The sequence below is a fragment of the Lepisosteus oculatus genome, chromosome 12 (assembly GCF_040954835.1).
Source record: "Lepisosteus oculatus isolate fLepOcu1 chromosome 12, fLepOcu1.hap2, whole genome shotgun sequence".
Lineage (NCBI taxonomy): Eukaryota > Metazoa > Chordata > Actinopteri > Semionotiformes > Lepisosteidae > Lepisosteus > Lepisosteus oculatus.
Window position 1 is genome coordinate 23,780,234 of NC_090707.1, and position 27,335 is coordinate 23,807,568.

At 35.2% G+C, this 27,335-nt stretch overlaps 1 protein-coding gene across 19 annotated transcripts in view; it reads left to right on the forward strand.

The window, feature by feature from the left end:
• Positions 1 to 26,710, forward strand: part of pcbp3 (poly(rC) binding protein 3) — an 86,357-nt gene extending 59,647 nt beyond the window's left edge. For 5 of the 19 annotated variants that reach the window (XM_015359294.2, XM_015359293.2, XM_015359296.2 and 2 more), the window contains 12 exons: positions 4,982 to 5,139; positions 5,919 to 5,942; positions 6,121 to 6,153; positions 6,271 to 6,387; positions 7,071 to 7,202; positions 7,672 to 7,800; positions 8,675 to 8,818; positions 13,411 to 13,452; positions 15,824 to 15,902; positions 18,925 to 18,977; positions 19,568 to 19,737; positions 20,232 to 21,936. In XM_015359294.2, the coding sequence (XP_015214780.1) occupies positions 5,071 to 5,139; positions 5,919 to 5,942; positions 6,121 to 6,153; positions 6,271 to 6,387; positions 7,071 to 7,202; positions 7,672 to 7,800; positions 8,675 to 8,818; positions 13,411 to 13,452; positions 15,824 to 15,902; positions 18,925 to 18,977; positions 19,568 to 19,737; positions 20,232 to 20,286 (1,047 nt within the window). In that variant the 5' untranslated portion in view covers positions 4,982 to 5,070 and the 3' untranslated portion in view covers positions 20,287 to 21,936. The other 14 variants (XM_015359299.2, XM_015359300.2, XM_006636641.3 and 11 more) reach the window with 14 other exon arrangements.
• The last annotated feature ends 625 nt before the right edge of the window (positions 26,711 to 27,335 follow it).

The following is a 27,335-nucleotide window of genomic DNA, read 5'->3' on the forward strand; positions in this document are numbered from 1 at the left end:
TCTGTATTAATTTAATAAGAACAGGACTGTAGTCAGTGGTTTGCTCACTGTTGATAAAATTCATTTTAAGGCCTGGTAGATATCTTTATTGATGCAAATATAGTTACGCTCCTGTATAACAAAACCAAATGAAGATTTAATTTAACCGTTGAACAGAATTTCGGTGTTATTTGTTTCATGGATTGGTTGTATTTGCATATGCCAAATAACAGTGTGATCAAAGTGGAATATCACTTTAATTGGGAAGGTTATTTGAGAAATTAATAAAAAAAATGTTATAGCATAGATATGGCAGTGTACTGTATATATGTGAATAAATGTGCTTTTAAAAGTGGTTTAGAATTTTAAAAGTGGTTTCCAATTGTTTTCAAGTTTTTTGTACAGAATGATGGCTTTTAAGGTGAATGCCTTTTGCACTGTTACAAAGCTAAATTAAGAGCAATCGACAAATTTTATGCTGCTTTTGGAAGACAAGCTTCTTGGTGCATTCTGTACAAAATGCAAGTTCTTTCTATATAAAATGCAAGATGAAGGAGAAAAAAAGAACATTTTGGGAAGGCCGCTCGATCAAGCATAAAGCGTGATTAATTCAATAGCTACCAAAGATGAAGCAGCCAGGAGCTGTTTAGCAGAAGGTTTGACCCACTTTTAAAATCAGATGTAGACATTGTCATGAGAAATTCTGCTCTTAATAACTGCTGGGATGAATTATTATGTTTTTCCTTGTAAAAATTCGAGTTTGTGGGATTGGTGGTTAAAGTATTAATCCAGTTTATTAAATAGTGTTTCTAAAATATTAAAAAAAATAATATTAATTTGTGCATTATTTAAAATTAAATTAATACAAATTCATACTGTAGGTGTTTTAAAATGATCAAAGTCACCGCCATGAAAATTGTCAAAATTATTGTCAAAATGTAATACTGTATATACTGGACTGCATGTTTCCTTATCAGCTACCTCGGTGATAAAATACAGAAACATAACAGAATTTACATTTTACAAAGGATCTCAGTAGCATGTTTTGTTAAATGCTAAATAAATAACACAATCGTCAATAATCTGTTGTTGATTAAGAGATTTATAAGAAGAAAATATTTTAAGGGACCTTACAATCAGTATTCATCATTTAGATTTAATGTTTAAGAACATTAAGTTAATCTTACGCTTCTGTAAAATAATGAATAAACTGTAGCATATAGTAGTAGATTATTATTTATTTGGAAAATATATGAGCAGTTTTGTGACAATACATATGCTCAGAGTAATTAGCAAATGTAGGTTTACATGAGGCAAAGAAGCTAACAGTAGAGCTTTAGTTTGATTCATTGCTATGATGTCTCTCTTGAAAGTGTCAGAGGAGGTGGTGTAAATGAAATGTTAGCAGTCCTCTAAGTGCCATTGTATGCAACAAAGTTTCAAAGGTGTGAAGCTAACCAACTAAGCCAGAAAAAAAATAAAAGTGCAGGAAAACTTCTTCTTTAACCAATTTTACATATGTAAAGTGTTATCTGGTAGCTCACTTTTTGTCTTAGTTTTCAGCTATGATTACTAACATATACAAATTGAACATACTGTATAAACAGTATATTTCTTCCCATTGTGGCAGGCCAGTGGAGACAGAATGAGTAGCAACAGACTACTCAACAGTATTTAAATTAAAGGTACACAGTCGTTCTTCCTTTAAACGAAGACTGACCATTTGGAGTTCATTACAGAACTGGATATTATTATTCATTCGTCCATTATTCAAAATCTCTGCTTCTCATAGAGAAAGGCTATAAACCCAAATACCTGAATGCAATGTGTTCTGGTTGATTCTTTAATTCTAACCACTAGTTCTGTCAGCAAGCCCTGCTGGAGGGTGTTAACCCAGGATTAGAGGTTTTGTGCAATCTGCGCTCCTCAGGGAGATTTTATGGGACAGCTGGCTGCAGATTTCATCCCCAGACCTCTAACTCTTTTGCCCTGGCAGCTTGGGGTTTGGGATAAGCCTCTAGTTACAATCTCAGTTGCTGAGATTCCTGAGCTTCTCACAGCTCATTTCATTCCACAGCAACACTGGTGCAATGCACTGTTCTATACAGTACATACTGCTAAACACTTTTTAGTTTTTGTCTCGAAACAACAAATAGAACATGAACATACTTCATTCTATACAAATACACACTGTATGTCTCATCCCTGCATTTGTGTACAGACACACCAATACATGTGTTGTGGATTTAATTTGCCATAACATGTTACTTAAAGGGCATCAACATGTATTGAGATAGAGATGAAATGTTTAGCTTAATTTCAATAATTTGTATATTTTGCTTGTATTTATTCTGGCATTACAAACGTTTCTTTCTAATGTGTATTCATAAATTGCTGTAATTTGAAATACATTGCCTGCTGTCCATGGGGGACATAAATAATCATGATTTATTTTCCTTCCTTGTTTGGTTAATGGTTTGCAGAAAATCTCTTACTATTTTCTCTTTATGCCACATTTCTGAAATGTCATTATTTGACTAAAAGACTAAAACACAGTACCTACATTTAACAAAATAAGAAATACAATATGTTCTTAATCCCTTCCAAATAATCCAGTTGCAGTTTATATCAGATGCCATTTATTTTAGTAAATAATTATTTTTTACAGGAGAAAACACAGTGATTATTGATATGGTCTACTCAATATATTGTATGCTAATGCTTGCCTTCACCATTGACTAGATGTACAGTAGTAGATGATTCAGCTACTTTGTAAGTACTGGAGGACAATAGTAGTCATTGCAATTCAGTGCATTTGTTTTAATGGAAATAGTCAATAAGTTCTGTTTTATATAGCATATAATTCTTCAAAAATTATTTTCATTGTGAGCCAATGTGAACCAATGGGGTGCTACTACCCAGGACATCAGCTGCTTGTGTGATGAAGAACAGCCTTTTCTATATGTAGTACCTTTAAATGAATGCCATACTGTATATTTGTTTATGTTGTTATTCCAATATCATAAATAACTGTTTTGTCATCATATTGCAGAGGTCTCTGTTCATAAAATCTGTTATTTTAAGACACAAACATTCTATTTGTTCATTTATTAATGTGATGTTCTGAGAATTCTGTATGTATGCAATCTTTAGGTTATTATAGTGTGCTACAGCATAACCTTATGTTCAATAAAGTGAATTCTTTGTCTGTTCTTTATAGTTTGATCTCAATCATTTGTTTCTTTACACGGAAATCTGACCACTATACTGTAAATCTGCATTTTGTGCAGCTAATGATTCATTGAAATGTACTGGTTTCGAGGTTTCTGTAAGTGAAGAAAAAAGACATTTCAGTTTCAGTGGGGTGCAGTAAGTTGCATATTGAAAAGTAAATTGCAAGGACCTTAAATTGAAATAGTCCAGTTAATTTTAGCCTAATAATTTAATCTGACATCAATACTGTACTTAATTGTAGAAATGCAATATTTAGCTTGATGAGATATGTTTCCATTATTATAAAGTTCTTTAAAATAGAAACAGAGAAATAAAAGATGTTTATTTGCTCCACATTTAAATGTTTCCTGTTTTCTCTTCCTTTCCATTTTCACTATTGTTCTTAATAATAATATTCATAAACTTTATTTTATATAGGTTACACTTTACAGAAGTGTGAACTTTAATGAACTGTGTATTTGTTTAATGCTAATATAAAGCTTTGTATTTAGAATATATAACCACATTTTATATTGCACTTTAATTTATCAAACTTTTATTAGTTCAGATTTTCAAATATTAACCTAATTTCACTTTTTTCAACAGTAAAAAAACATTTCACTAGAACATTTCACTTGACACTCTAGAAAGCCTAATTGTGAAAATTCTTTTATTTCTTTATTTATTTTATGTCATTTAATTTGTTCACATACAGTACTACGCAATCACTGTCAACATTCAACTATTTTAGGTTAATCTATTAACATTTAGTCATATCCTGACCATTCAAAATTAATTTAATATATTTAAGTAGTATAATTTGATAATATACTGTCTTTCTCTCTAGTGCTTTGTATAATTTATTGGTCATTTAAGTTACTGTATCTGTCATTTTTTTTCCTACATCTCCAAACCTAGCATTCTGTATTTATTTTCTGAATTTCTGAAAAAATAATATTTGGATAAAGATCTTGAAACAGAATGAACATAGTACAGTATATAGAGTACAAATATCCCTGAGCAGTATTATATAGTTGTGGAGGATAAGATTATTTTTCACTGAGGAATTTATGTTTTTAAGGTTTAATACTACTAACTTAAAACTGTAAATCTTGGATTCTGAGGTATTTTTCAGAAGAACTGTATTTTATTTAAAATACAATAGTTATACAATACAGATGTATCTACAAATAAATCTGCACTGCAGAATATTTGTGACTAAATCTGTGGATATACTGCATGCTTATTCTAAGCATGTAAGTACATTTTAGGCTAATTCATTGATATTTTAAATGTTTTTGTGGCATAGTTTTGTTATAGTATTGCCTATACTATTTTGAAAAAATGTAAAAACTGCTCCATCTAGTGGCTATAATCAACATTTGACTACTCATTTCTGCTGCATGCGAATAGCAAGAAATACAATACAACTGTCCCTACTACAGAAAATAGTGTAAAACTGACATAATTCTAAATCTGAATAGTGCCAAATTTTATTTCACAAAAAATCCTTTCCACAGAAAGATGTATACAAAGTAAGAGAAATGTTTTCAAGTTTTAAAGCTTGTGGATGCTGCGCATTGGTGGTGGTGGGGGGGGAGTCCCCATTATCTGTGAAGCGCTTTGAGTGGAGTGTCCAGAAAAGCACTATACTGTATACTGAAATTGTAAGCAATTATTATAATTACAGTATAATTATTGAATGAAGAAACATGTACCACCATCACTGGAAGATACAGCACATGGAAGTTCTGTGTAGCTTGAAGGAGTTTATCTGTTTCCTCTGTAGGTGACTGGTTGGCTGCAGTAACATCACACGCTTCCTGCCCCTGGGGGACTCCTGTCTCGTAACCACACTCCCTTACCTCAAAATCCAACATGGAATCCAAAGTCTCAGAAGGCGGACTGAATGTCACACTTACCATCCGTCTGCTGATGCATGGGAAAGTAAGGATATGTTTTCGAAAATTAACTCTTGAGACTAATACTGTATAATAATGATTGCAAGGAGTTTTCCCATGGAGCCTTGTTGCATTTTCCTTCAATGCCATCCTCTTTATGACTCTGTGATTCATCACCATTAGCTTTGTGTGAATCCATTTAAAGTCATTGAGCCCTGTGGGTCCAGTCTACTATACTGTAAAGGATTCATTATACTCTATACTGTAGATTACTATTGTATACAGGTATATTTCATACAGTATAAACAGGCACCATATATAAATCAAACATTAATATATAAAAATATCTTGCCTGTCTGTCCATCTGGCTGTATAATTTATAATTTTAACCACTTATAAAATATCTTTCCTATAGCTTGTATAGGTTTTATTTTCCTGGACTTTTTTCCTACATTTTCCCAAGGGTATTGTCATACTATGTAAAGTAAAAACGTTCCCCAAAATACTGTGTATACAGTGACTGCAAAAATTCCAACTCGAGTATTCTGTAGATCTAAAGAAAATACTTCTCTGAGGTAGTGTTGTTTAACTAGTGCAATATTTCAACATACAGTATTATATTCTTAGTCCATTTTAAGGATAAATTGAATTATTTATTTGTGTACAACTAGAGGTGTAACCTTGCTGTAAATAATTAGCCTGTTATATAGAATATTTGTGGCTGGTAAGAGCTGGAGGAATTAACTAAGCATTTATTTAAAAAAATCTCTTTATAGATTTACCTACTGTAGAAATACCTAAACATATATTTTTCCTTTATTATAGGAAGTTGGAAGCATTATTGGAAAGGTATGTAAGGTTTACATTCATGGTTAGATCATAGAATAAGATCAATTAAATTTCTTAACACAATTATAATTATCTGCATGATTAAATAAAACAAGTTGTGAGAGGTGGATAATTTAGTGATTTGAATTTCAAACAGAAACCCATACTTAAAGTGTCTAAATGTGCTTCTTTGTTTCAGAAAGGTGAAACTGTGAAGAAAATGCGTGAGGAGGTAAGTATGTTTTGATATTTTGCCCAGATTGGTGTGGAATTTTAAGTCAGTAAATTTTTTGACAGAATTTAAGAGTAGTATTCTTGAGGTGTTTATCAAGTATTTGATTTTCTTCAGAGTGGGGCACGCATCAACATCTCTGAGGGAAATTGTCCAGAAAGAATTGTAACCATCACTGGCCCTACAGATGCAATATTTAAGGCTTTTGCAATGATTGCTTACAAATTTGAAGAGGTATGCTAATTTCTTTATTTATTTGGGTTTTGAAAAGGTCACAGTTATTTTTCTATAGTTATTATTTTCTATAGATAGGTATGCTCCAGTCAACCTACACATTACAAATTACATGCTCATCAATTCATAATATCTTCCTTTCTGTTTGCTAGAAGCAAATACTAAGTTGTATTTTCAGGGAAGAATCATTGAATAAGACAGCCTTTTGTGGTTGTGCATAGTTGCCTCATGTCTTATTTGAGAGAACAAAACATGCTTTTTGATAAGTTTAATATTTGTTTTATTTAAATGAATTGAAAGAAAATGCAAAGTAATCCACACAGAAAGAAGGAACATATATTCTATGCATCGCATTCAGAGCTGCAGGAAGCTATGCCTGAAAGGTTTACAGGTGTTTTGCAGATCTTTTATGTCATTATCAAGACAGTGTAGGGAAATGACTGCTGAGCTTGGAGATACAGTACCACTTTTTTCTCATTAGCTCAGGTCTAAATCTCTTTTATATACCTAGACATATCGAGCTGCCCACAAATGGCACACAATGTACAAGAGACCTATTAGTTACTATAAATACAGACCCAAAGCTACAAACAGGTGTTTTGCCTATTAAACATGAAGGAGATGCTAATTTGTTTTTTTAGTTTAATGAAGAAAGCATTCCAAAAGGTCTCATTGATTTGCAGGATATAATCAACTCCATGAGTAACAGCCCTGCCACCAGTAAACCTCCAGTGACCCTGAGACTGGTAGTGCCTGCCAGTCAGTGTGGTTCGCTGATTGGAAAAGGAGGATCCAAAATAAAAGAAATCAGAGAGGTAACCCTGATGGACCATCCCTAAAGGTTGTTAGCATTTTGGGAAATGTCAAATAGCTTGTTATAATTTACTTGGCCATTTAGATTATAAATGTTCTGACTAATCAATACAGTATGTGCATTACCTCTGCATCTCATGTTTCCATGGATAGGAACTCCAGCTCTAACTACTGTAAAAAGAAATGTGCTATTCCCAGGTCATTTATGGTTTCACTGGCTCAAGACCAAAAGTAAAGCAATTGAAAATGTAATTATACTTTTCATGGTTTATTTAACAAATTAATTAAATGATTTAGTAAAACTTAATAGTAAAAAATATAGAAACCATTATAATAGCTGGATTGTCAACAAAGACATTCTGACAGTAAATTTAAGATCCATGCAAATTCCATTTGCCATTTCCCATAGCCTTCTCCCTTTTATGGTAACTGGAAGAGACTTACAGTATTTGATATTTCTCGCTCTCTCAGTCTACAGGAGCCCAGGTTCAGGTGGCAGGGGATATGTTGCCAAATTCAACAGAACGTGCAGTGACAATCTCTGGAACCCCCGATGCCATCATTCAGTGTGTTAAACAGATATGTGTGGTCATGCTGGAGGTAGAGTATGGTGGAAAATGTACAGTATACTGTACCATCGCGATAATAAAACTCAATGGGGAATGCATGGAGTAACATAGTATAACACCTGCACAAATTTGGTTGATTTTGTGAAAATATCAGATGTCTGCAAAGTGGCTGTGTTTTGAATTGTATGAAATGCTGTATATGACCTTTCAGTTTCTCATTTTGTACTGTATATACTGTACAGCTCGGATGCAGTTTTTTGATTGATAGCTTGTAGAGGAGATAACCTATATCAATAGATCTTCTGCCTGGTTGCTATGGTTGACATAAAGTACATGTTAGAAAGCAAAAAGCTTAGTAATTAAACCCAAGGCATATCCTGAACTGTTTTGTAGCAATTTGGAAACAGCAATTAAAATAATTGTACAATAATCTGAAAACAATAACAAAATAATTTTGACCTAGCTATCTAAATTTGGGTGAAATGGTTGTGATGAATTAAAAAATGTTAATATTTTCTGCACTTCCATTTCTAAGTGGCACCAATTCACTGGGCTGTATTTCACAGTTAGATAGAAGGCTGGAGTTATGCTATACCTTCTGTGGAAATCAAACCCTTTGGCCCCTTCCTAGTGGGACTTTCAATATTTTTTAAAAGAAAAATATTTATTTCAAGAAGGAAACAATAACCAAGTCACAGGTAAGATTAACTGCACAAGAACCGCAGGTCTTCTTAGTTGAATACCTAATACACCAAATTCCTAACCTAAGCACGATAAACATCCTTGGCCCAATCCTGGTTTATTGCCACTGAGTTGTGTTTTCACTGGTGTCTCTGCTGTTGCTTGTTCTGTTTAAGGATCCGGCTCTAATGCTGTCTCCGCCTCTCCCTGTTCCCCTCTCCTAGTCCCCACCGAAAGGTGCCACCATTCCCTACCGCCCAAAGCCCGCCTCCACCCCCGTCATTTTTTCAGGTGGCCAGGTAAGAGCCGACCCACTGGCGGCGTCCGCAGCCAACCTCAGCCTTTTACTGCAGCACCAGCCACTGCCTGTTAGTTCACTCAGGTTTTCTCACCTTCTCACTCGCATGTCCAGCACCCAAGAGAAAAGTGAAAAGCTTGAGGGAGGAACCTGGTTATGAAGGACCATTTTGCACTGAAGGTTTTCAGGAAGGGTTCTGGAGCTCAGAAGGTGTTTCTTTTGGTCAAATATGCTCTTCTAAAAGGGGATCTGTAGAAATGTCAGTATTCCTTAGAGTGCTGGCTTTTCTCTGATAAACAGGGATTGAGACAAGTAGGGTCAAATAGCCTGCTCACATTGGTCACCATTTTTATGTTCATATTGTATAATCCAAAAAGGTTTGAGACCTGCAATCTTTTCTGTAGATATTACAAAGGGAAGCTGGTACAGTACCATGTCATTTAACAAAACCCTAAACTCCTTTCTAAGTATTCAAATTATGAAACCCAGACAAAGTTGAACAAACAAGCTTTCTTTAGATAGATTATTCATGTACTGTATTAAAAAAATGTACTTACTAATAAAGCTATTGTAAACCCTGTCATAAAATTTACATTTCTGTTAAGATATTTTGCTATTAAGCAAGTCATGAGCATTAAAATCAGAAATACAGAAATTAGCCTTCAGTCAAAATTTGTGAAACCTCACTCCTGACATTGGTTCAGTCTACACCTACATAAGGATCCACACAAATTAATTAATATTCTTGTTCTTGAAACCTTAGATCATATTCTTTTAATGTGCACCAATTAGAAAAGGTGTTTGAAAACAATTACAGAAATTCCTACATTTCGAGCTGTTTCAGCTAATACATTAACCTAAATTTAGTTAACAAATTGTGTGTTTGAAGTTGCCAGTCTTAGCATTACCAGCCTGACTTTATTCCAAATTGAAAGCATTTTTCATCCAGCATGTGATGGGTGATTTCATAAAGGCTTCGAATTTGGTGTTGACTTTAATTGTTACCTCATTTGTATCCATGGATAAAAAAATTAAAAAACACAATTTACATTTTTTCCTTTCTCAAAGACTTAACCCAAATTACATTTTTATGCTATTCAATTGCAGCACGATGATGGTTAACTCTGTGTTTTACAGCTCTTGGGTTCTGGGCTCAATTCTGGTCTGGTGTGCTTTTTGTGTAGAATAGCAGGTTCTCTCCTTATAGCCTAGCTTTTCTCTGGGTGCACCAATTTCTTCCCATCTTCCAAAGCTGACTAAATTAACTGGTGTCTCTAAATTGTGTTTGTACTGTATACTGTATATGTTTATCTTCCATATGTATATGTACAATGGTAAGTAAATACATCCCATGAAAAGGTTTGTCTTTTTTTTCCCATTTTTGGACAAAAGGATATTTGATCATCATTTCAACAATACTGATAGATAAAAGTGATCTGATTTTAAAACATAACATTAAAAAATCACATTTTGACCTCATTTGTACTATTTAAATCAATAGAAAGGCAATTTCCTTGTGTGGAAAAAATTAGTACACCCCTACCTTTATCATTGCATCAAATGGCTAAAATTTGAATTAGGTGCACCAAAACAGGTGCAAATGATTAGAACATCCTTAGAGTGTGTAGGGAAAACCGGTTCAGGGACGCCAAATATGTAATCATAGTGGCTCTCTGAAGGCACCAGTTCTGTAGGGTTTGGGCATTTACTGAGACAATTATTAATTGTAGCAGTAAATCACAAAGTTGATTCTTTTGATGGCTTTAGAATCCAACCATGCGATATAACTCAAACAATGCACACACACAGGTACTAATACACGAGGATACATTTATTAATACATAGAATATGCATGTAAACCTAACAGATCTTATCGAGAGGGTTATCAGAATACAAAAGGTATATATTCAATAAGTTACAAAGTGTTACACATATCAAGAGGACATACGTTCAGTATATCATTCATTAAGACCGTTTCGTAAAGTGAACTTGGTTACAACTTCTACATTAGATACTCAAACAAGTAAATAACTCTTAGGAATTAAATTGATATCAACTGGTTGGGATAACAATTGAATTCTCGAGCTGTAATGCATTGAAGTTGAATACTCATCCAATCTTTGGGGATTCAGATCTCCTGCGGGCACAAAGAAACAGTTGCAGGCTTGTTGCTGTCCAATCCGCGCTCTCTGGCTCCGTGCCAGGCTGTGCTGTGCGGCTTGCGACGGTGCGCTGCTGATGCTCACTGACCGGCTAGTTGGTGTTGTTTAACTAGCACAGTTTGTGCACAGGAGAAAAGATGACTGTGGGTCCCAGCAAGTCAGGAAGAAGACCGGTTCGTTCCTGATGAAGAGCTAGTTCTGAATAGTGATTCAGCTGTCCACAGTTCCGACCTGTTCACGAGGCCTGCTGCTGGTTACTCTCTGGCAACCTCCGCTCTCGACTCTTAGAACAAAGGAAAGTTCTGGCACTCGGACACACTGGCCGTTCCGTGGTTGTCCGGGCTGAGTCTCAGGATGGTCAGGAGGCGCGCTGCGAGAATGTCCTGCCCTTGGGAGCCTTCTGCTCCTGGGCCGTCCTGCCCTGGAATTCTCCTTTGAATTCCCTTTAGAATCTTACTGAATCTTGTTGAATCTGAATCTGAATCTGAATCTGAATCTGAATCTGAACTTCAATCTGAATCTCCCAGGCTCTCTGTGTTGCCTGTTTTTACCTGGAGGAACTTCAGCTCATTGATTGGCTGAAAGTTCCATGGGCATCAGAGTCCCACTTGGGTTACTCGGCCCTACCAGTCCCTGATTGGTTGATCAAGGTGAGATATGAGTCACTTACTCCTGACACTTAGTAATGCAGTCCAGATGTCCAACTGGCACTCCCTAGACAGATAGGCACCAATGGATGACCATTGATCATGATAGCCAGGCTTAGCTAAGTGCATCCCCCTTTGGGAGCTGTCTTTTATCAAAGGAACCCTAAATAAGCCTGCATGGTTTCTCTGTGGCTGCACCACAGAGATGAACAGAGAAATGAGGCCTAATTTGGGAAAGCTCAGAAACACTTAATTCTGCCTTATTAATAAGCCTCACCGCTACAAGTGTAACTTGGGGGGCACTGCCTTATATAAACATCAGAAACTTGTGGTCTGGTTTGGTCTTAGCAATTGAAGTGTGTGACTGCATCATGCCAAGATCAAAAGAGGTCTTTGAGTGTCATGGGTGCCGGTCCAGGCTCCCGTGAAGTGCGTAGTTTAGGACCCTATGCAGACGGTGTAATCCGGAAGTAACTGGAAAAGGACAACTGGGAAAACACGATGAGGATCAGGACGTGATAACAGACTGGGGGGCGTGACGACGGTGATCTGGTGCTCGGGGGCGTGGCGCAGGGCAACAAGTCCAAACAATTCAAAAAGGGAAACCAGGGCGCAGTCCAGGGTCCAGGTGCCAGGAGAACCATCCAAGACAGACAAGGTTAAAATCCTGAATGGGATTAGGAACCGGAAGGGAGTTAAAAACAGGATAACGAGGCCAGCCGCTTCGAGCCCTGGACTCAGACGGTCAGGATGCAAGAAAGCCCTCAAATATCACACAGTTGAGGGAGTTCTGTAAGGAGGAGTAGACAAAAATTTCTCTAAGTCGATAGAGGAGACTGATAGACAATTACAAGAAACGCCTACAAGAAGTGATTTCTGCCAAAAGGGGCAACACCAGCTATTGAAGTAAGGGGGTGTACGTATTTTTTCCACAGCAGAGAATTGCATTTCTGACTTTGTTTGTTGAATAAATGATTGCAAATAATAATTTTCATTGTTACCTGTTAAATTAGATCACCTTTATTGATCAATACTGTTGAAATGAAGATCAAATATCCATACAGTACATGCAAATAAGTTGAAATAAATTGACATTTTCATGGGGTGTACTTACTTTTTCACAGCACTGTATATGTTGGGTGGGTGTCCTATCCAGTTATTTCTGGGATAGGTGACATCCCTTACCAGAAAAAAATGTTTTTTCATAATTGATGGATAATTTGATGAATCAGGTTATTTGCCTTAGTAGTTTTAGAAAAAAAAAACATAATTCTAATACAGAACTATCAGATTGTTAACTCTAATTGCAGAAGTTGGTTGCATGTTTCTTGAAAAACAAGCAAGCATTTGAAAATAACTTTTATCAGTCTTCATAAGGACCTATGTCCAGTACAAATACAGTATATTCTGAGCCGTGTGCAGATTAACTGGAAATTATTTCATTACAGTCAAAACTAATCCAGTTAAATATAAAAAAGTGTCAACATGAAACTTAGTGATGTAACACATCAGCAGTAGCAAAACAATAAGTGAGGCCAGAGGTCTGAACTGAAAATTTGAGAATGAGTTTAGGCATTGCCAAAAAGCAAACTTTTATGTTCTGCAAAATTATTCATTGCATGACTGGTTAATACTGGATGGTCTAGGCTCCATAGAAATTTAATTTTTGAAAATGAATTTTTTGGTTTTATAGTCTGATGTATTATATTTAAGACGTGTTATTTAGAAAACTAAAAATGGGGTGACAGTGAAGAGAGCAGTTGTATAAGTGTTTATGACAGTATGTTTAAGAACAGTTGAACAGTTTCAATGAGATGATTCTAATGTCCGTTTTGTATTTTTCTTTTGAACAGGCCTACACTATTCAGGGACAGTATGCCATCCCACATCCAGATGTGAGTTCCCAGTCTTCATTCACCCCCCACACTATCTTTAACGAATTCTGCATGCTTATGTTAACAAGGACTAATATTAATATTAATTAATAATATTAATACCATTTCTGATGTGTAATTTGTGCCATATTACAAGCTGAAATTACTCTTTTAACCTATGCCTCCTGTTTTTTGAGCCAACACTTTTTTAGGACTTGGCCTGTAAAAATGGAAACAGACAACTCCCCGTTGTTATTTTCAGGAAAGGTTCTGGGTTTATTCTTTTGGACATTTATTTCGATCAATTGGCAAATCTTATCTAAGATCTTTTTATTTTTGGATTGGCTGGTTATGAAGTCTGAAGTCAACACAAGTTGACTGCAACCCATATTAACCATCATAAGATAAAGTAGGGATGCGTTGTTGAGGTAAGATTCTTATATAAAACCTTTAATGTTCAATAGGCTATCTTCTTTAAGGACATGCTTTATCACTCACTGTTTTAATCTGTAATAGATAGAGAGAAGGCGTTTATAATACTGAAGGTGCTGACTGAGAAAACCAGTAGCTTTAATATGCAGTAAGTAGTATAAGGTTGGTAAGTTTTAGTCTTAGTTTAAATAGTAGATTGTTGGTAATCGAAAAGTTTAAGGTATTGGCTTATACTGTATCTTAATATTCAACCAGAATCCCCCCTACAACTGCAGTGTATGGCTACCACAAAGAAAGTGCACATCGGAGTAAACTGCAGAATTTCATTTTGTTTGCAGATATATTAACCATGTTTTGAAAGAATACACAGAAGGTATTTCCAATTTTTAAACTATGTTTTCACACTGATTTGTCACTTTCTTGCAACCAGCTGTACTGGACAGCTGAATAAAATGTCACCTTTTACTTGCACATATTACAGCACATTGAAACTTGGAGGAAGTTTCAATGTGCTGTAATATGTGGGATTCTCTCTTTCGTACTGTGAGGAAGTGCAGGGATGTTACACCAGCATATTCATCTTATTGAAGGTAGAAATGAGGAGTCTCTTTCAAAGCGCTGCCACATGTTTGTGAGCCAGCATGATGCTGTTTCGATCAATGATTCACTTGTCAAGCTCTCAACACGTCTTTTGGTACTGTATGTAAAGATATTAGTCTTCCATGATGCTTGGAGATGTACTGTACCTTGGCTCCTTGTCTTGACATCTGGTTACAGTACTGTACATTCCAACGGACAAGTTAATTTACTATACTTTTGTTTAATTTACTACAGAATGATATATCCTGACTAAGTTGCTTCTCTGTTCTTTAATTTAATTGTTGGCAGAATGGATTATAAAATTCAAATTAAGATTTTTTTTTCATTTTACGAAGCATTTACACTGAATGCCCAGTTTATTAGGTGCACCTGCCCTTCCCACGTAATTGACTGCTTAATCAGCACTATTAGTGCAGACAATGTTATTTAAAGCAGGTAGGCAGGTACCTAATGAGTGTGTGCAATTCAGAGGGAAAATGGGAATGACGAAAGATTTATGTAACCTGGGACGTGGGGCTGTAGTCACCAGATCTCAGTCCAATCAATCATCTATGGGGTGAGATGGAGCAATCTGTTAGGAGTAGAGATCCATCACCAGCTAATTTCCAACATCTGTGGGACATACTAGTTTACACAATTTTACACAATTTTATAAATATTGGTTCTTGCCACTTGTTTTTTAATGGGATAATAATATAAACATAGGAAATATGTTTCAAATATCCATATTTCAGAAGGCTTGGAAAATGTTATCCTTTCTCAGAATGACTTCAGGATTTCCTCCTTCACCTGGCCAGATTTAGAAAGGGATATTTATTAATATGTGTTCTAAAAATATTACTATTTTTAATATTAAATTATTTATATTAATCTAGTGCAATATATTAGTGTGTTATTGTGTAATATAGGTCTTGAACACCTTTGTCCCAAAAGTAGGAGAGACTCATTTTTCTACAAAATAAAAGCCTTAAAGGCGGAAAAAGTTCATCATTAGATACCTCAAACAGTAAAAAAAATGCATTCATTAACTTAGTAAAACATGCAAGTCATTACAGTGTAATGACAGTAATACAGATAATTTCCCCATTGGCTCAGACTCTTTTCACTTATTCCACCTCAAGAGAATAAGAAAAAAATCAAACCAGCATCCTGTGTGAGCAACAGTAACCAAAAACAATTTTCTCAACTCTAAAGGACGGAATGGACAGGCCAAGTCCTACTCTAGTTTTTCGCTTTCTTTTCTCCACCATGGTTTGTCATGGCTTCTTTCTTTTCTTAGTTGAGTTATGTTCTTAATTTTGGTGTGACCTGTGCTATAAAACAATAACCTCTTAGTTCTAATGTCCCTCCTACCCCTCAGCAGTTGACCAAGCTCCACCAGTTGGCTATGCAGCAAACCCCCTTTACTCCCCTTGGACAGACCACCCCTGCTTTCCCTGGTACGTACCCAAGAAGCCCTTTATCAAATTTCCTTCTCTTTGTACCTGTAGATTTTCTCTCTTTTCTCTATCTTTTTATGTTGTTCTTTACAACATACCCTGGTGGTTGCTCTCCACATTCAAGTGGTATCTTTTTTGTTTTGTCTGTTCCATTCCATGTCCCTATGCTCTGACAGGCCCCCAGGTTTTTATCCTTCAGGTACAGGGGAGCTCAATTCCTGGCCATGGAAGGACTTTTTTCCTGTCAGGTTAACAAAGGCCTACGTGACCGAAGGCTTTGTTTAACAGAGCATGTCTTCACAGTGTCTTCCTCCTTTGACCTTGCAAATCCAAACAGGTCAACACTGCAGTTTTCAGCATCGATGTTGGATGGGAAACTGTATTACTAAATGTCTTTCGTTCACAATTCACATTATTTTATTGGGACATACAGTATGCTTTTTATCAAAATCATTGTAATGCTTTTTAAATTTAAGAACTAGATGCAAAGGATACCATCAGGTTCCTAAACCCTAAGAGATTAAATACAAAAAAAGCTAAATGAGTATAACTGATACTGACATGGACTCCTTGTTGCTTTTATGTTTAAAATAAACTTAGATTCAAACTTTTTGTTCCAACTTTCACATTTAAAGTCATTAATACAGTTTTTGTGACAACTGTAAAGGTTCAGATTGAAAGTATTGTTTTCAGTTGCTTGACTGCTTAGTTCTTCTATGAAATTGACTCACCTTCAGGTGAGATTGATCCTCTCAAGAAAATGCACAAAAAAGCATCTTTCAATTTTTCACCACTTGAGTTTGCCATGAACACCTTATCTGGTTAAAGTTGTATTGCCTCCAAAGCATACAACACCATACACATAATGTATCATATATGGCACATACTGTACACTGTATAATGTACATAAAACTTTGAGTATATTTTATTACTTTGCTTTGATATCCTATTTTAACTGTGCATGCAGAAGTACTCTAAAGTCCAGTTGTGAAACTCTCATAAATATGCAAGTGAATCACATTCAATATATGCACTTGTGACATTTTTAGCCAAGCAGGGAGCAAATCTGTTTCCGTGTATCTGAAAGCTATTTTTAACCAGTCATTTGTAATTCATTAGAAACATTTAAAACAAAAAAGGACAAATATACTGTAGCTGAATACATAAACCTCCCCAGACCACACAAGAACAAATGTTATCTGAATCCAGATAAAATGTTAGAAAAAATTATAATATTGATGTGTTTTTTTAAACAGTTCTATAGTTCCACTTTTGCTTTTTTTGTTGAAACAATAGTAGCATGGCTGGATATACTATAGACATTTCTTCCATTTTGGTTAAGGAAACATATCAAGCAAAAGAATCACAAGGAGTTTCAATAAATTACCTTCTGATTATATCCTTACATTCTAACTAAGCTCTGACTAAGAGATAACTCTCTTAGGTAGTCATAGGAACTTCTTCTACTGTATCAATCATGTTCAGACAGCATAGTCATTTCTGCTACAGACACTTTCCAAAAGGTATCAAAAGTGCACATTTACTCACAAACTTCTAAATTGTTTACAAAAGTAATCTGCAGTTTTATAAATGGTTGGAGGTGAACAAATTCAGCGTAACAACCTACAGTACTACTTTCAAAATTTGTACTTTTGAAACTACAACTTTTTTTGAAAGTACATGCACTGTGGGCAATGATAAACCTATAAATAAGGTGTATTTCATCATACTAGGAGTTTTTTGTGAAAGATACCTCAAGGTTTTTTACATTGAAGCTCAGAGTTTAAACTATAGTATACTGTATTTAAAAAATCTTTAACTCAGATAGTTTGGATTCAAATAGATTACAACATTTTAAGGTTATTCCATGTTTTGGAAGATGCCTATGCAGAGTTTGTTTCTTCTTCATTAAAAGGTTGTTACTGTGAACTTAGTTGAACTAAGTTGAATTACAGAAATCTGTCCTGCGTTTCAATATTTTTGGATGTATTAGTATTTTTAATAGGCATCATTGATGCTTTACTGTTTTATTTGCATGCAGAGTCACAATTTCTCATCATATACTACTTTTTTCTTTTAGAAAACTCTACATTATAGGTTCAAAAGATAAAAAAAGTTTATATCATCCTATTGAGGTTGTACAGCATAGATGCATAAATGCCTTAAGTGTGTGACATACAGAAAGACTGCCAGTACAGTAAGAGCATCCTTCATAGATTTTCAGATAAATAGTTTACTTAAAATGCATTTTTTTCTTATGTATGAAGTTTAATACAAATTTATTTTAAAGTTCAAAAGCATTGTTGCATGTCTAAATTGTATTAAAAAATTGAAAAAGTTCTGTAATTGTAAGAATGATACAACACATTATTCAATTTAAAAGATTTTGTAACATTGTTCATCCCTCTTCTTTACTTGCCTTGTAATTGTCCAGCATTTCCAATCAACTGGTGCAGTGCTTTTATCTGACAATGACAAGTAATATATTTACATGGCTGTGAAATGCAGTAGTGATTAGGTCTCTGATCTCCAGATTAGGGGGTTGTGGGTTTAAATCCATGGCAGGATGTAATCCTAAGGATAAATGCCCTGCTGTATCAATGGGTAATCTCTGTGTCATTGTTTCACATTTGTTCTAAATGAAGTTCTCTGATAGCAAAAATATACACAACCTGTAGGTTCAGGGATGTTTTGTACTCTTTGATGAAAGATTCAGGAAAATAAGCATTTTTGTAATATTTTTTTTTCATCCATTCAATAAACACTCAACATCAAATGAACTCCAAAGTCATTTTCCCTCTTTTTAACCCCAGCGCAATTCATTTCCAAGAAAACTAACACCACTGTTTTCTGTTGTGAATCCAGATACCTCCCTAGCTTGGCAACCAGCCTATTCCAGCTCTGTGATCATGGAACCTGTTCTTCGAGAGTTAGAAGACCATAGCCAACTGATCAAAACACCATGCAGATCATGTTTGTTCACAATGCTATTTATGCTATCCTTTCCATTACCTCACTTTAGGTCTGGATGCCAATCCCCCGGCCAGTACTCATGAACTCACCATTCCCAATGATGTGAGTATAGCACTTGCAAATTGTGCCTTGCAGATTATAGCTGTGTTCTTAAGTTGCCTCTCCTTTTGTGTGAACATTTTCTTGCTGCATCAAAGATTTTACTGACGTTGTTCTGTGCACTACAGGAAGCAATGTACCAGCTGAGATCCTTTAAGATCTCATCAGTCTTAATTATCTGTAGCTCTATTGTTTTTAAACATTTTACATCTACAGTACCAAAGAGACAGATGCTTGCTTGCGAACAGCCAGGAATTGCTGTTGTATAAAGTTCCATGTGGGATCACAATGATTTACTCTTAATATTAGAGTAAAATGCTCAATAATGGATAAACTAGTGTAACGAAAGAAAAATAATAAACCAACAGAACCATTCAGTCCATTGTTGCTATCCATTATCACTTGATCCTAGCAGATAGTCAAGTCAAAGAACTTCAGCTTTTGGATTGGCAGTTTGTTTCATAGACCCTACGGAATTTATACTAAATTGATGGTAAAGGCTAATGGCTACTATGGAATTCCTGTGAAATCTGGATAAGATTTGGGCTTCAGACACTGTTTTTCCTTTTAAGAACCTCTGCAATTTCTTCCAGCTAATAGGCTGCATAATCGGGCGCCAGGGAACCAAAATCAACGAGATCCGGCAGATGTCTGGAGCACAGATCAAAATCGCTAATGCCATGGAAGGCTCAACAGAGCGTCAGATTACCATCACAGGAACCCCTGCCAACATTAGCCTTGCCCAGTACCTCATCAACGCAAGGTAATGTCCCTTGCTTGCTGTACCAACTGCTAACTAGCTCATGGTCATTCTGCCCTTGATCCGTTTGTCCAGAAAACGTTCTGTTATAAATTTACTGGGTGTAACACTTAGGGCTTCATTGAATTAAAATGTAGTATAACTTTTTTTTCTTTTAGTACCCTGACTTAATTGGTATCCACAATACTTCCAGCTGTAGTCTTAGGATCACACTGTTTTCAACTGAGTTTCTTTAGGCTTTAAAGCTTCTATGTTACATTACTGCAGATGAAGACAGAGAAGCATAAAGTAGGGAGTCATAAAAGGGCCACCAGAGATTCTCCATCAGTGAGAACCGAGACCACTTGAAAAAGATAAGAAAAGATAAGCATGTAGAAATTTCACATTGCTCTGTGCTTTGAAATTCCTTAAAACAATGGATACAATTCAGAAGTAGCGCAACCAGTATAGCAACCCAAATTACTAATAGATGTTGCTTTCCACGGTTCCACTGGCAGGTTCAGAGACGTGGCAGCCATGTGGAATGAACCCTCATCCATGTCTACATCCTGAAGCCCTAACTGGCCTCATTTTCTGAAGCTTACAGCAGTCTTCACCTTGTTAACCTGATGTACACCTTTAGATCTATTTAAAATTATTCCTGTAAATCACTAACTTAAACATAAATGTAGCTTTTGGGCAAAACATTTTTACCTAAATATTGTACATGTAGATATGATGTAGTGTAATTTTTAGCATGCACACTCCAATAGACTCCAGCTGTATTGTTCTTCTGTCTTTGCATTAACCAGGTTTGCTTAGTAAAGGTTGTTGATTCAGCTTTGTGGTTCTATTAAGAACAACTCTTAAAAATACTATATACTGTAGCAATGTTGTTGACTAGGAAGCTGGAATAATGTGATGCATGTACAGTAGTATAAAATGACATACTTTAATTGTTAATAGCTGAGGACAATCAATAGTTCTTTCAAAGACAAACAAGGAGAAAATCATAATGATCCTGATGGCACTTTCATAGCAAGCATGAGAATTTACAAATCTTCCACTGTATTATCACATGAGTTAATGCTGGCAATGTTTTAAAGCTGGTATATCTGACTTAATCTTTTAACTTGTACTGTAAAAGTTAGACAGTATTAATTAACTCCCTCCCATTGTATTATCTTAAGTTAATGCTGACAATGTTTTAAAACAAGTATATTTGAATACAACTTTTTTTACTTTTAAAAATAAAAAATACTTTTTTATTTTTAATATGGTTTTAACTGTATTTGTTTAAATAACAGAAAGTGGTCTATTTCAGAAATATATTGTAAATGAATTTCACCTCATCCAAAAGCGGTTGTGTCTTAGGCCATATTGTAACCTTTCATGGAACCAAGATTATAGGTCACTATCCACTCTTTCCATATACTTTTGCAAACATCAGAATTTAAAGTTAAGTAATATTATGACCAGTAAAGAAAATACTTCTCATCATTGATGCATGTAAGCATGTATGAACTGACCTTGGATTCACACTGTTATGCTCAACCTTCACAGCCCAGATAATTGTCAAATTACCAGGCTACCACGACAAAAGGGAAGGGGTGGAAGGTTCTAAGGAATCTTGGATAATTACATCACCATAACAAACCCTTCTTAGTCTGTCACATCAATAAAACTAAATCATGAGAAAAAAATATTAATGGAAAATTAAACCATTTTCCATTGCTTTGAGTGGAAAACAGAGATCAGGATGACTTTTTATTGTTAGGATTAAATGTTAAAAGTTTAATAATACTTTTCTTTCAAATGGACAACCTCATTCTTTTCTTAATGTTGGGTTAAGAAATCAATTCTTTGTCCAAAGTCCAAATTATCCAGTTGTTGGAATCCAAGCTTCTATCACTGATCAGTCATAACTTTATTATTGTAAAGGTCTGAATTAATTCTGGCTAGTAGAATAAAATGTTTAATGGAAAACATGTGGCAGGTTTCTTGAATAATGTAATTTAAATATTCAATTACATCATTTTCAGGTTCTTGGCTTTACCATCCACTTCATATGCATGAGAATTCACTGATGCAGAGAATTCTTTGGAGAATAACTGCAGAGCTCAACAATGTTGTACAAAAGTGTCAAATGCTTTCAGCATTGTTTTATTTTTCTCTATTTTTTCTATCTCTTCCCCCATCCCTACTTTCTCCCTCCTCCCCTGACTGTTCTAGGCTGACGTCTGAGGTCACTGGAATGGGCACACTCTAATTTCTACCCATCATCCTTCAATGCATCACATGACCCTCTTGAGCCAATGGCATTGCACCTAGTTTGTTCTCTCTATATTCAGCTATCCTGCTTTTAAGTGATGACAACTTATTTCTATTCTATAATGTACACGTTTATATATTCCAGATTAATGTTCCTCCTTCCATACCCAAGTTGTTAACTTGATGCTCCAGACCTGCTTTTTCCATTGTTTTAAAGGACACTTTACTTTTTTGACACTCTAGTACTGTACATGCCAGTAGCTGGTGCTCTGCATAAACATTAATTTGCTGTAAATGTTTGATTTTATTTTTATGTGTGTCGTACGCTGTAGGCACTTGAAAACCTGACATTAAGCAGTCTTTACAGCATCAAAGAATGAACAAAGAATGAGTGATTTACAAGTGATAAAATATTGCTTATCACTTCTAAAAACCCCTAGCAGTAACTTGAGTCACCCAGGTACCTTATACCTGTGCATCTCACAAATTCAACCTCAAAATGATTAATGGAATGCATACTTGCTTGTATGTGTGTGCAGGAGGGATGAGACTTAGAAGGTGTTATCGGACCAGAATTTGCATTCATTTTTTACATTAATCATACAGTTTAAAGTATGATTCAAGTACAGTACTACACACTTTGACTCAATTTAGTCAGTTTGTACTGTATGTATGTTTTTTATTTTGGTAAACTGGAAAGCCAATTAACTAAACACAGAAAGTGAAAAGAAAAATACATACAGTAACTGCATTATGGGGAAATAAAGCATTTGAATAACACCTCTATGTCATTTGAAAGAAAGGTTTTACATACAGTATTACAAACCTTTTTATTTGTCAATTAAGAGAGTTACTTTCATCAAAAGGAGCTTTCTTACATCTATATAATGTTACCTATATAATGGTGTCATTGTAACTAATTTTATTTAGCAATGGGTTGATTTAAAGTCTATGAAATTTTTAGCATTTTTAATGCTTTAGACCTTATTTTCGTCGTCACCAAAAGCCCCTGTTAGAGCTTGTTGTAGTTTCACCACTTCCTAATTTTAACCTATGCTACAGCTAGTGAAAATCGAAAACCAATAGGGCTCTAATACATTTTTCCCCAATAGTACCTTTTTCACCCCTGAATGCTGTGTGAATGCAAATCTTTTGAACACACAAAGTACATTAACATTTTCTAAATCCTTTGGAAAAGACAGTTATTCCCCAAAAAATGTAATTAAGATTATTCTGGAGATTAAGATTTCTATTTTCCAGAAATGTGAGCTCTGATTTCTACAGTTAAAGCATTAAGTGTTGTTCATACAGTATATAAACATGAACATTCAATTACACATAAACTCACACACAGCACAAAAAAACAACAGTTCTTTCCTGAGTCTCTGGAATACTTTAGATGTTATCATGTGTGATCAGAATTTGTTTCATCATCATTTATTTTTTAATAATTTGGAGTGAACCAAATGCTTTAGGGCCACTGGAATGTTTAAGGGTTCAGTTTAGAGCCCTGGAGGCAGTGTTGATATTTCCTACTAGTAGTCTTCCTGCCTCTTACACATGATTGTTCCACTTTTTTTTTCATTTTTAAAATTTATTTTGGGTCAGCAAATAACAATGTCTTTTTCAATGACTGCGTATTTGATGAAAGCTGTTTTTGTTTTTGGCTGTTACATAAATGTTTAATTTTATTTTATTTTGATTATTCTGTTGGTGGTGTTTATAATAGCCCTTATGTTAGAGATTTTGTCTTGTGATTCCCAGAGTCAAATTATTCAAAATGCAGGTTATATGTTCAAGCCTTTGACATAAAGCTCAATTTCATATTATAATATTTATAAGTTGTGATTATTTTACAGCAAGTGACTTTGCAAATGGTCTTGGAAAACTTGAAGTGATCAAGCTGGGGCCTTTTATTGCACATATTGCAGAAATGGTCTTCAAGTACCAGAGAGGATATTGAATGTAGCACCTTTGACAAAATAATTTATGTAAATTAATATCTTGTTTAACCTAATTACATGAAACAGCAATTTTAAGATTTTGCAGATGCTACTATAAATGTAACTAAACCATAACATGCAAAGCAAGATCATTTTATTTTCAGGCAGCCTCATACAGTACCATGCATCAGAAGCAACAAATACCACTGTGTAAAGAAACACTGGAATGTCTAGTGATTCAGACACAGACATCTCACATATGTTCAAGAGTTATCATATACAGTATGCATGTTCTGAGAATAAGCTATTTATTCAGAGGTTCAACTATTATTCTTTACTATTAGAACAAGTTTAGTTGTTATTAATATTGTATATTAGGGAAATGAAAAATTAAGGTATTCACTCAGCAATCTTTAATCTTCACATTGGCCAGAACCATCGATAACCTGATCACAATTCACAATAACTTCTGAAGAAAAGCAATGTTAATAATAAGTACCCCTTTAAAAAGTTACAGTTCATGATTGAAGTATTCATTGTTGGAGACTCACTACACAGGAAACAGAAAAGCTAGCTTAGATCACTAACATTCAAAGAAAAAATGTGAGATGCAATGAGTTCTATATGAACAGACTTTAAACAATGAAAGGTCTGATATTTGTAATAGTATTACCATTAGATGCTCTTTATCAGTATTAATCTGCAATTTTTCACTTAGTGACTTAGTTTTACACTTATAAAATAATACATTGCTATTTATTGTCTTTTAAAACATAATGTAATTTTTGTTTTTATTAGTGTTTAAATTTTCATTGAAATGAATAAATCTAGTTTTCAAATGTTGTTTAGATGAAAACACAGCTAGAAGACATTAATGGTCGTTTGTCAAGCATGATTAAGCTTTCTGAAGAGTGCTTGTGAATTTTATGTTGATTATTAGTGACTGTTTGTTTACAGATCATTGTGATATTAAGAAGGAACCATACAGTAATGACTGTATAGATTTAATAAAAGACAACTTTTTCTAAGGCTGGCCAATTTAAACACACATCTATTTTATAAAATTCCGAATAGAATAAGGGCTTTCACTGGAGTGCAACCAGTATTGTATTTGAAAAAATGAAATTCCAGATTTTCAACCTACAGTATTTACAGGGACACAATATCATAAATTAAAATATAAGCAATACAAGTTGACTCGTGTACTGCTGGAACTAAAAATTTGAAAAAATGTATGCCATTTGAAACCTCTTACTTTAAGTGTTGTTTCTGAATTGTCTTATGTGAAAATTGCTCTACTGACATGTTTAATAATATAATATTAAATATTAATTATATCCCAGGAATTCATCCTGGTTTTGGCCAGGATTGTTCTCTTTTTGAGCTCAGTGTCTGGGAAATCTATAATACTTCCCTGAACATTAAATGTACAGAATTTCTGGTCCCTCCTGAGAAGTTTAGCATCCATTGTTCAATATTGGAACAAGTAATGGGTTTATTCCATGCTGAAAAGAAAGTTGTCAAGTGTGGCATTTGAAGAAGGCCTCCCAGCCGAAATGTTGTGTTTTCTCTCCTTTTTTCAGCATGAAACCTATCACTTGTTCCTTTGCAGACTACGCATGCTGATGCATCTACCCACCTGAATTGTTTAATTTTGTTTACACATCTTTCTCCCTCTTCCTGAACTGTGAGCTATTCTGCTACAGATGAAGTCTTGCAACCTCTTTTGTTAGCATATGCACACCTTTATTACCATGCAAAGTTATTTCTTATATGCTGATGGAAATAAGAAACACAACATTTTCTGGAAAGAGAATACTATAGCTATAGCTTATGTACTTTCACAAAAAGTTGTCAGTTTGTTTTAAGCCCTCTGACCAGCAGTACAGCTCGTGCAGTGAGGCATTGCAACATGCCAATCACACAAAAGCTTGTCAGGTGCACTTTTACCCAACGAGGTCCGGATGGAACAATGCCTGATCATGTCACCTTTAAAAAGGCCTTAATTCAAAGCTTAGGTCACTGCAAGAAAAAGGCCACACTTAGTCAGTTTTCTGTGTATTCCATAATGACTTGAATGTCACCAGAAGCAAGGGAGAGGGCCATTGGCATGCTGCAGGCAGGCATGTCATGTGCCAGCGTTGCCAGACACTATGGAGTAAGCCGTTCGGCTGCAAAGAAAGTTTCGGCAGACCGGCAGGACAGATGACCATCCAAGATCCGGTCGCCCTTGAGTGACCACACCAGAGCAGGACTGACACATCAGACTGGTCCATCCGAGAGATTGTTCCAGATCTGCCACCCATACCGTTGCTGAAACTGCCGGCAGACACAATGCCCGCATCAGTGACAGGACAGTGAGGCTCCATGCTGCTGGCCTTAGAGCAAGACAACCAGTCGGAGGCCCTCTGCTCACACCTCCTAGATGTCACACCCGACTGGCTTTGGCCAGACAGAGGCCGCAATGGACTCGTCAGCAGTGGCATCAGGTCCTCTTCATGGATTAGTCACTCTTCAGCCTGTTCTACACAGACGAAGGGCCAGTGTGTTGCATTTCTTTTTTCCATCAGCATATTTTACTGGCTATCCACAGCAGCAACAGACAATTAACTGTAATGATGATGTCAAAATCAGCAGGTAACTTAACTTATACTGTAGATGGCTCTACATTCGATATTTGGTGAAGTAGAAATTTTAGGATGGTTAAATTAGAATGCAAACACAAACAGAGAAATGGTGTTGAAGCAGATAATGAAACACTTGTTCAATACCACTAAGAAAAACTCATATTCCTGCAGAATACAGTTACAACACAAGATCTTGAGATGTGACAATTTACATTAGTGCATAAGAGGCACCCATATTTTGCTTTACATTGCCTTGTGTGTGTTGTCTTAAATAATTTCTGCCGTGTTTTTGCTATGGTAGCCTTTCAAGCAACTGAAAGGTGCTCTGCTGATTTGAAAAGTGTAGTTTTGTATAATTACAGTAGTATATTAATGATAAAAGGTGAAATTTTTTACGTACAGTATAAGAGTTCCTCCGTGTAACCATATCAATTTTGGCTTAAGTAAACTTTTGCAGAACATATCCCTCACGTTGGGAAGTATCTGTATAACATACAATTAAAATAATTAAAAAGTTGGTTTTCTCAACAATAAATTTAGTCTAGGAGAAGAGTCAAGGAGAAGCAACACCCAGTGCATATGTTTATATGCAGGTAAGAACTGTTGCAGTAAGTGTAGGGTTCATTGGGTTCTTAGAAAGCTTTCAAACCAAGTTCAAACCAATTTTTGTCAGTAAGAGGTAGCAATCCTATGTACAACATTTTATAAACTTACAGTAAATTTTAGCTTATTTACTCATTTATATATTGTAGTTAGAGGTTAGAGAGTTACATTTTTTAAA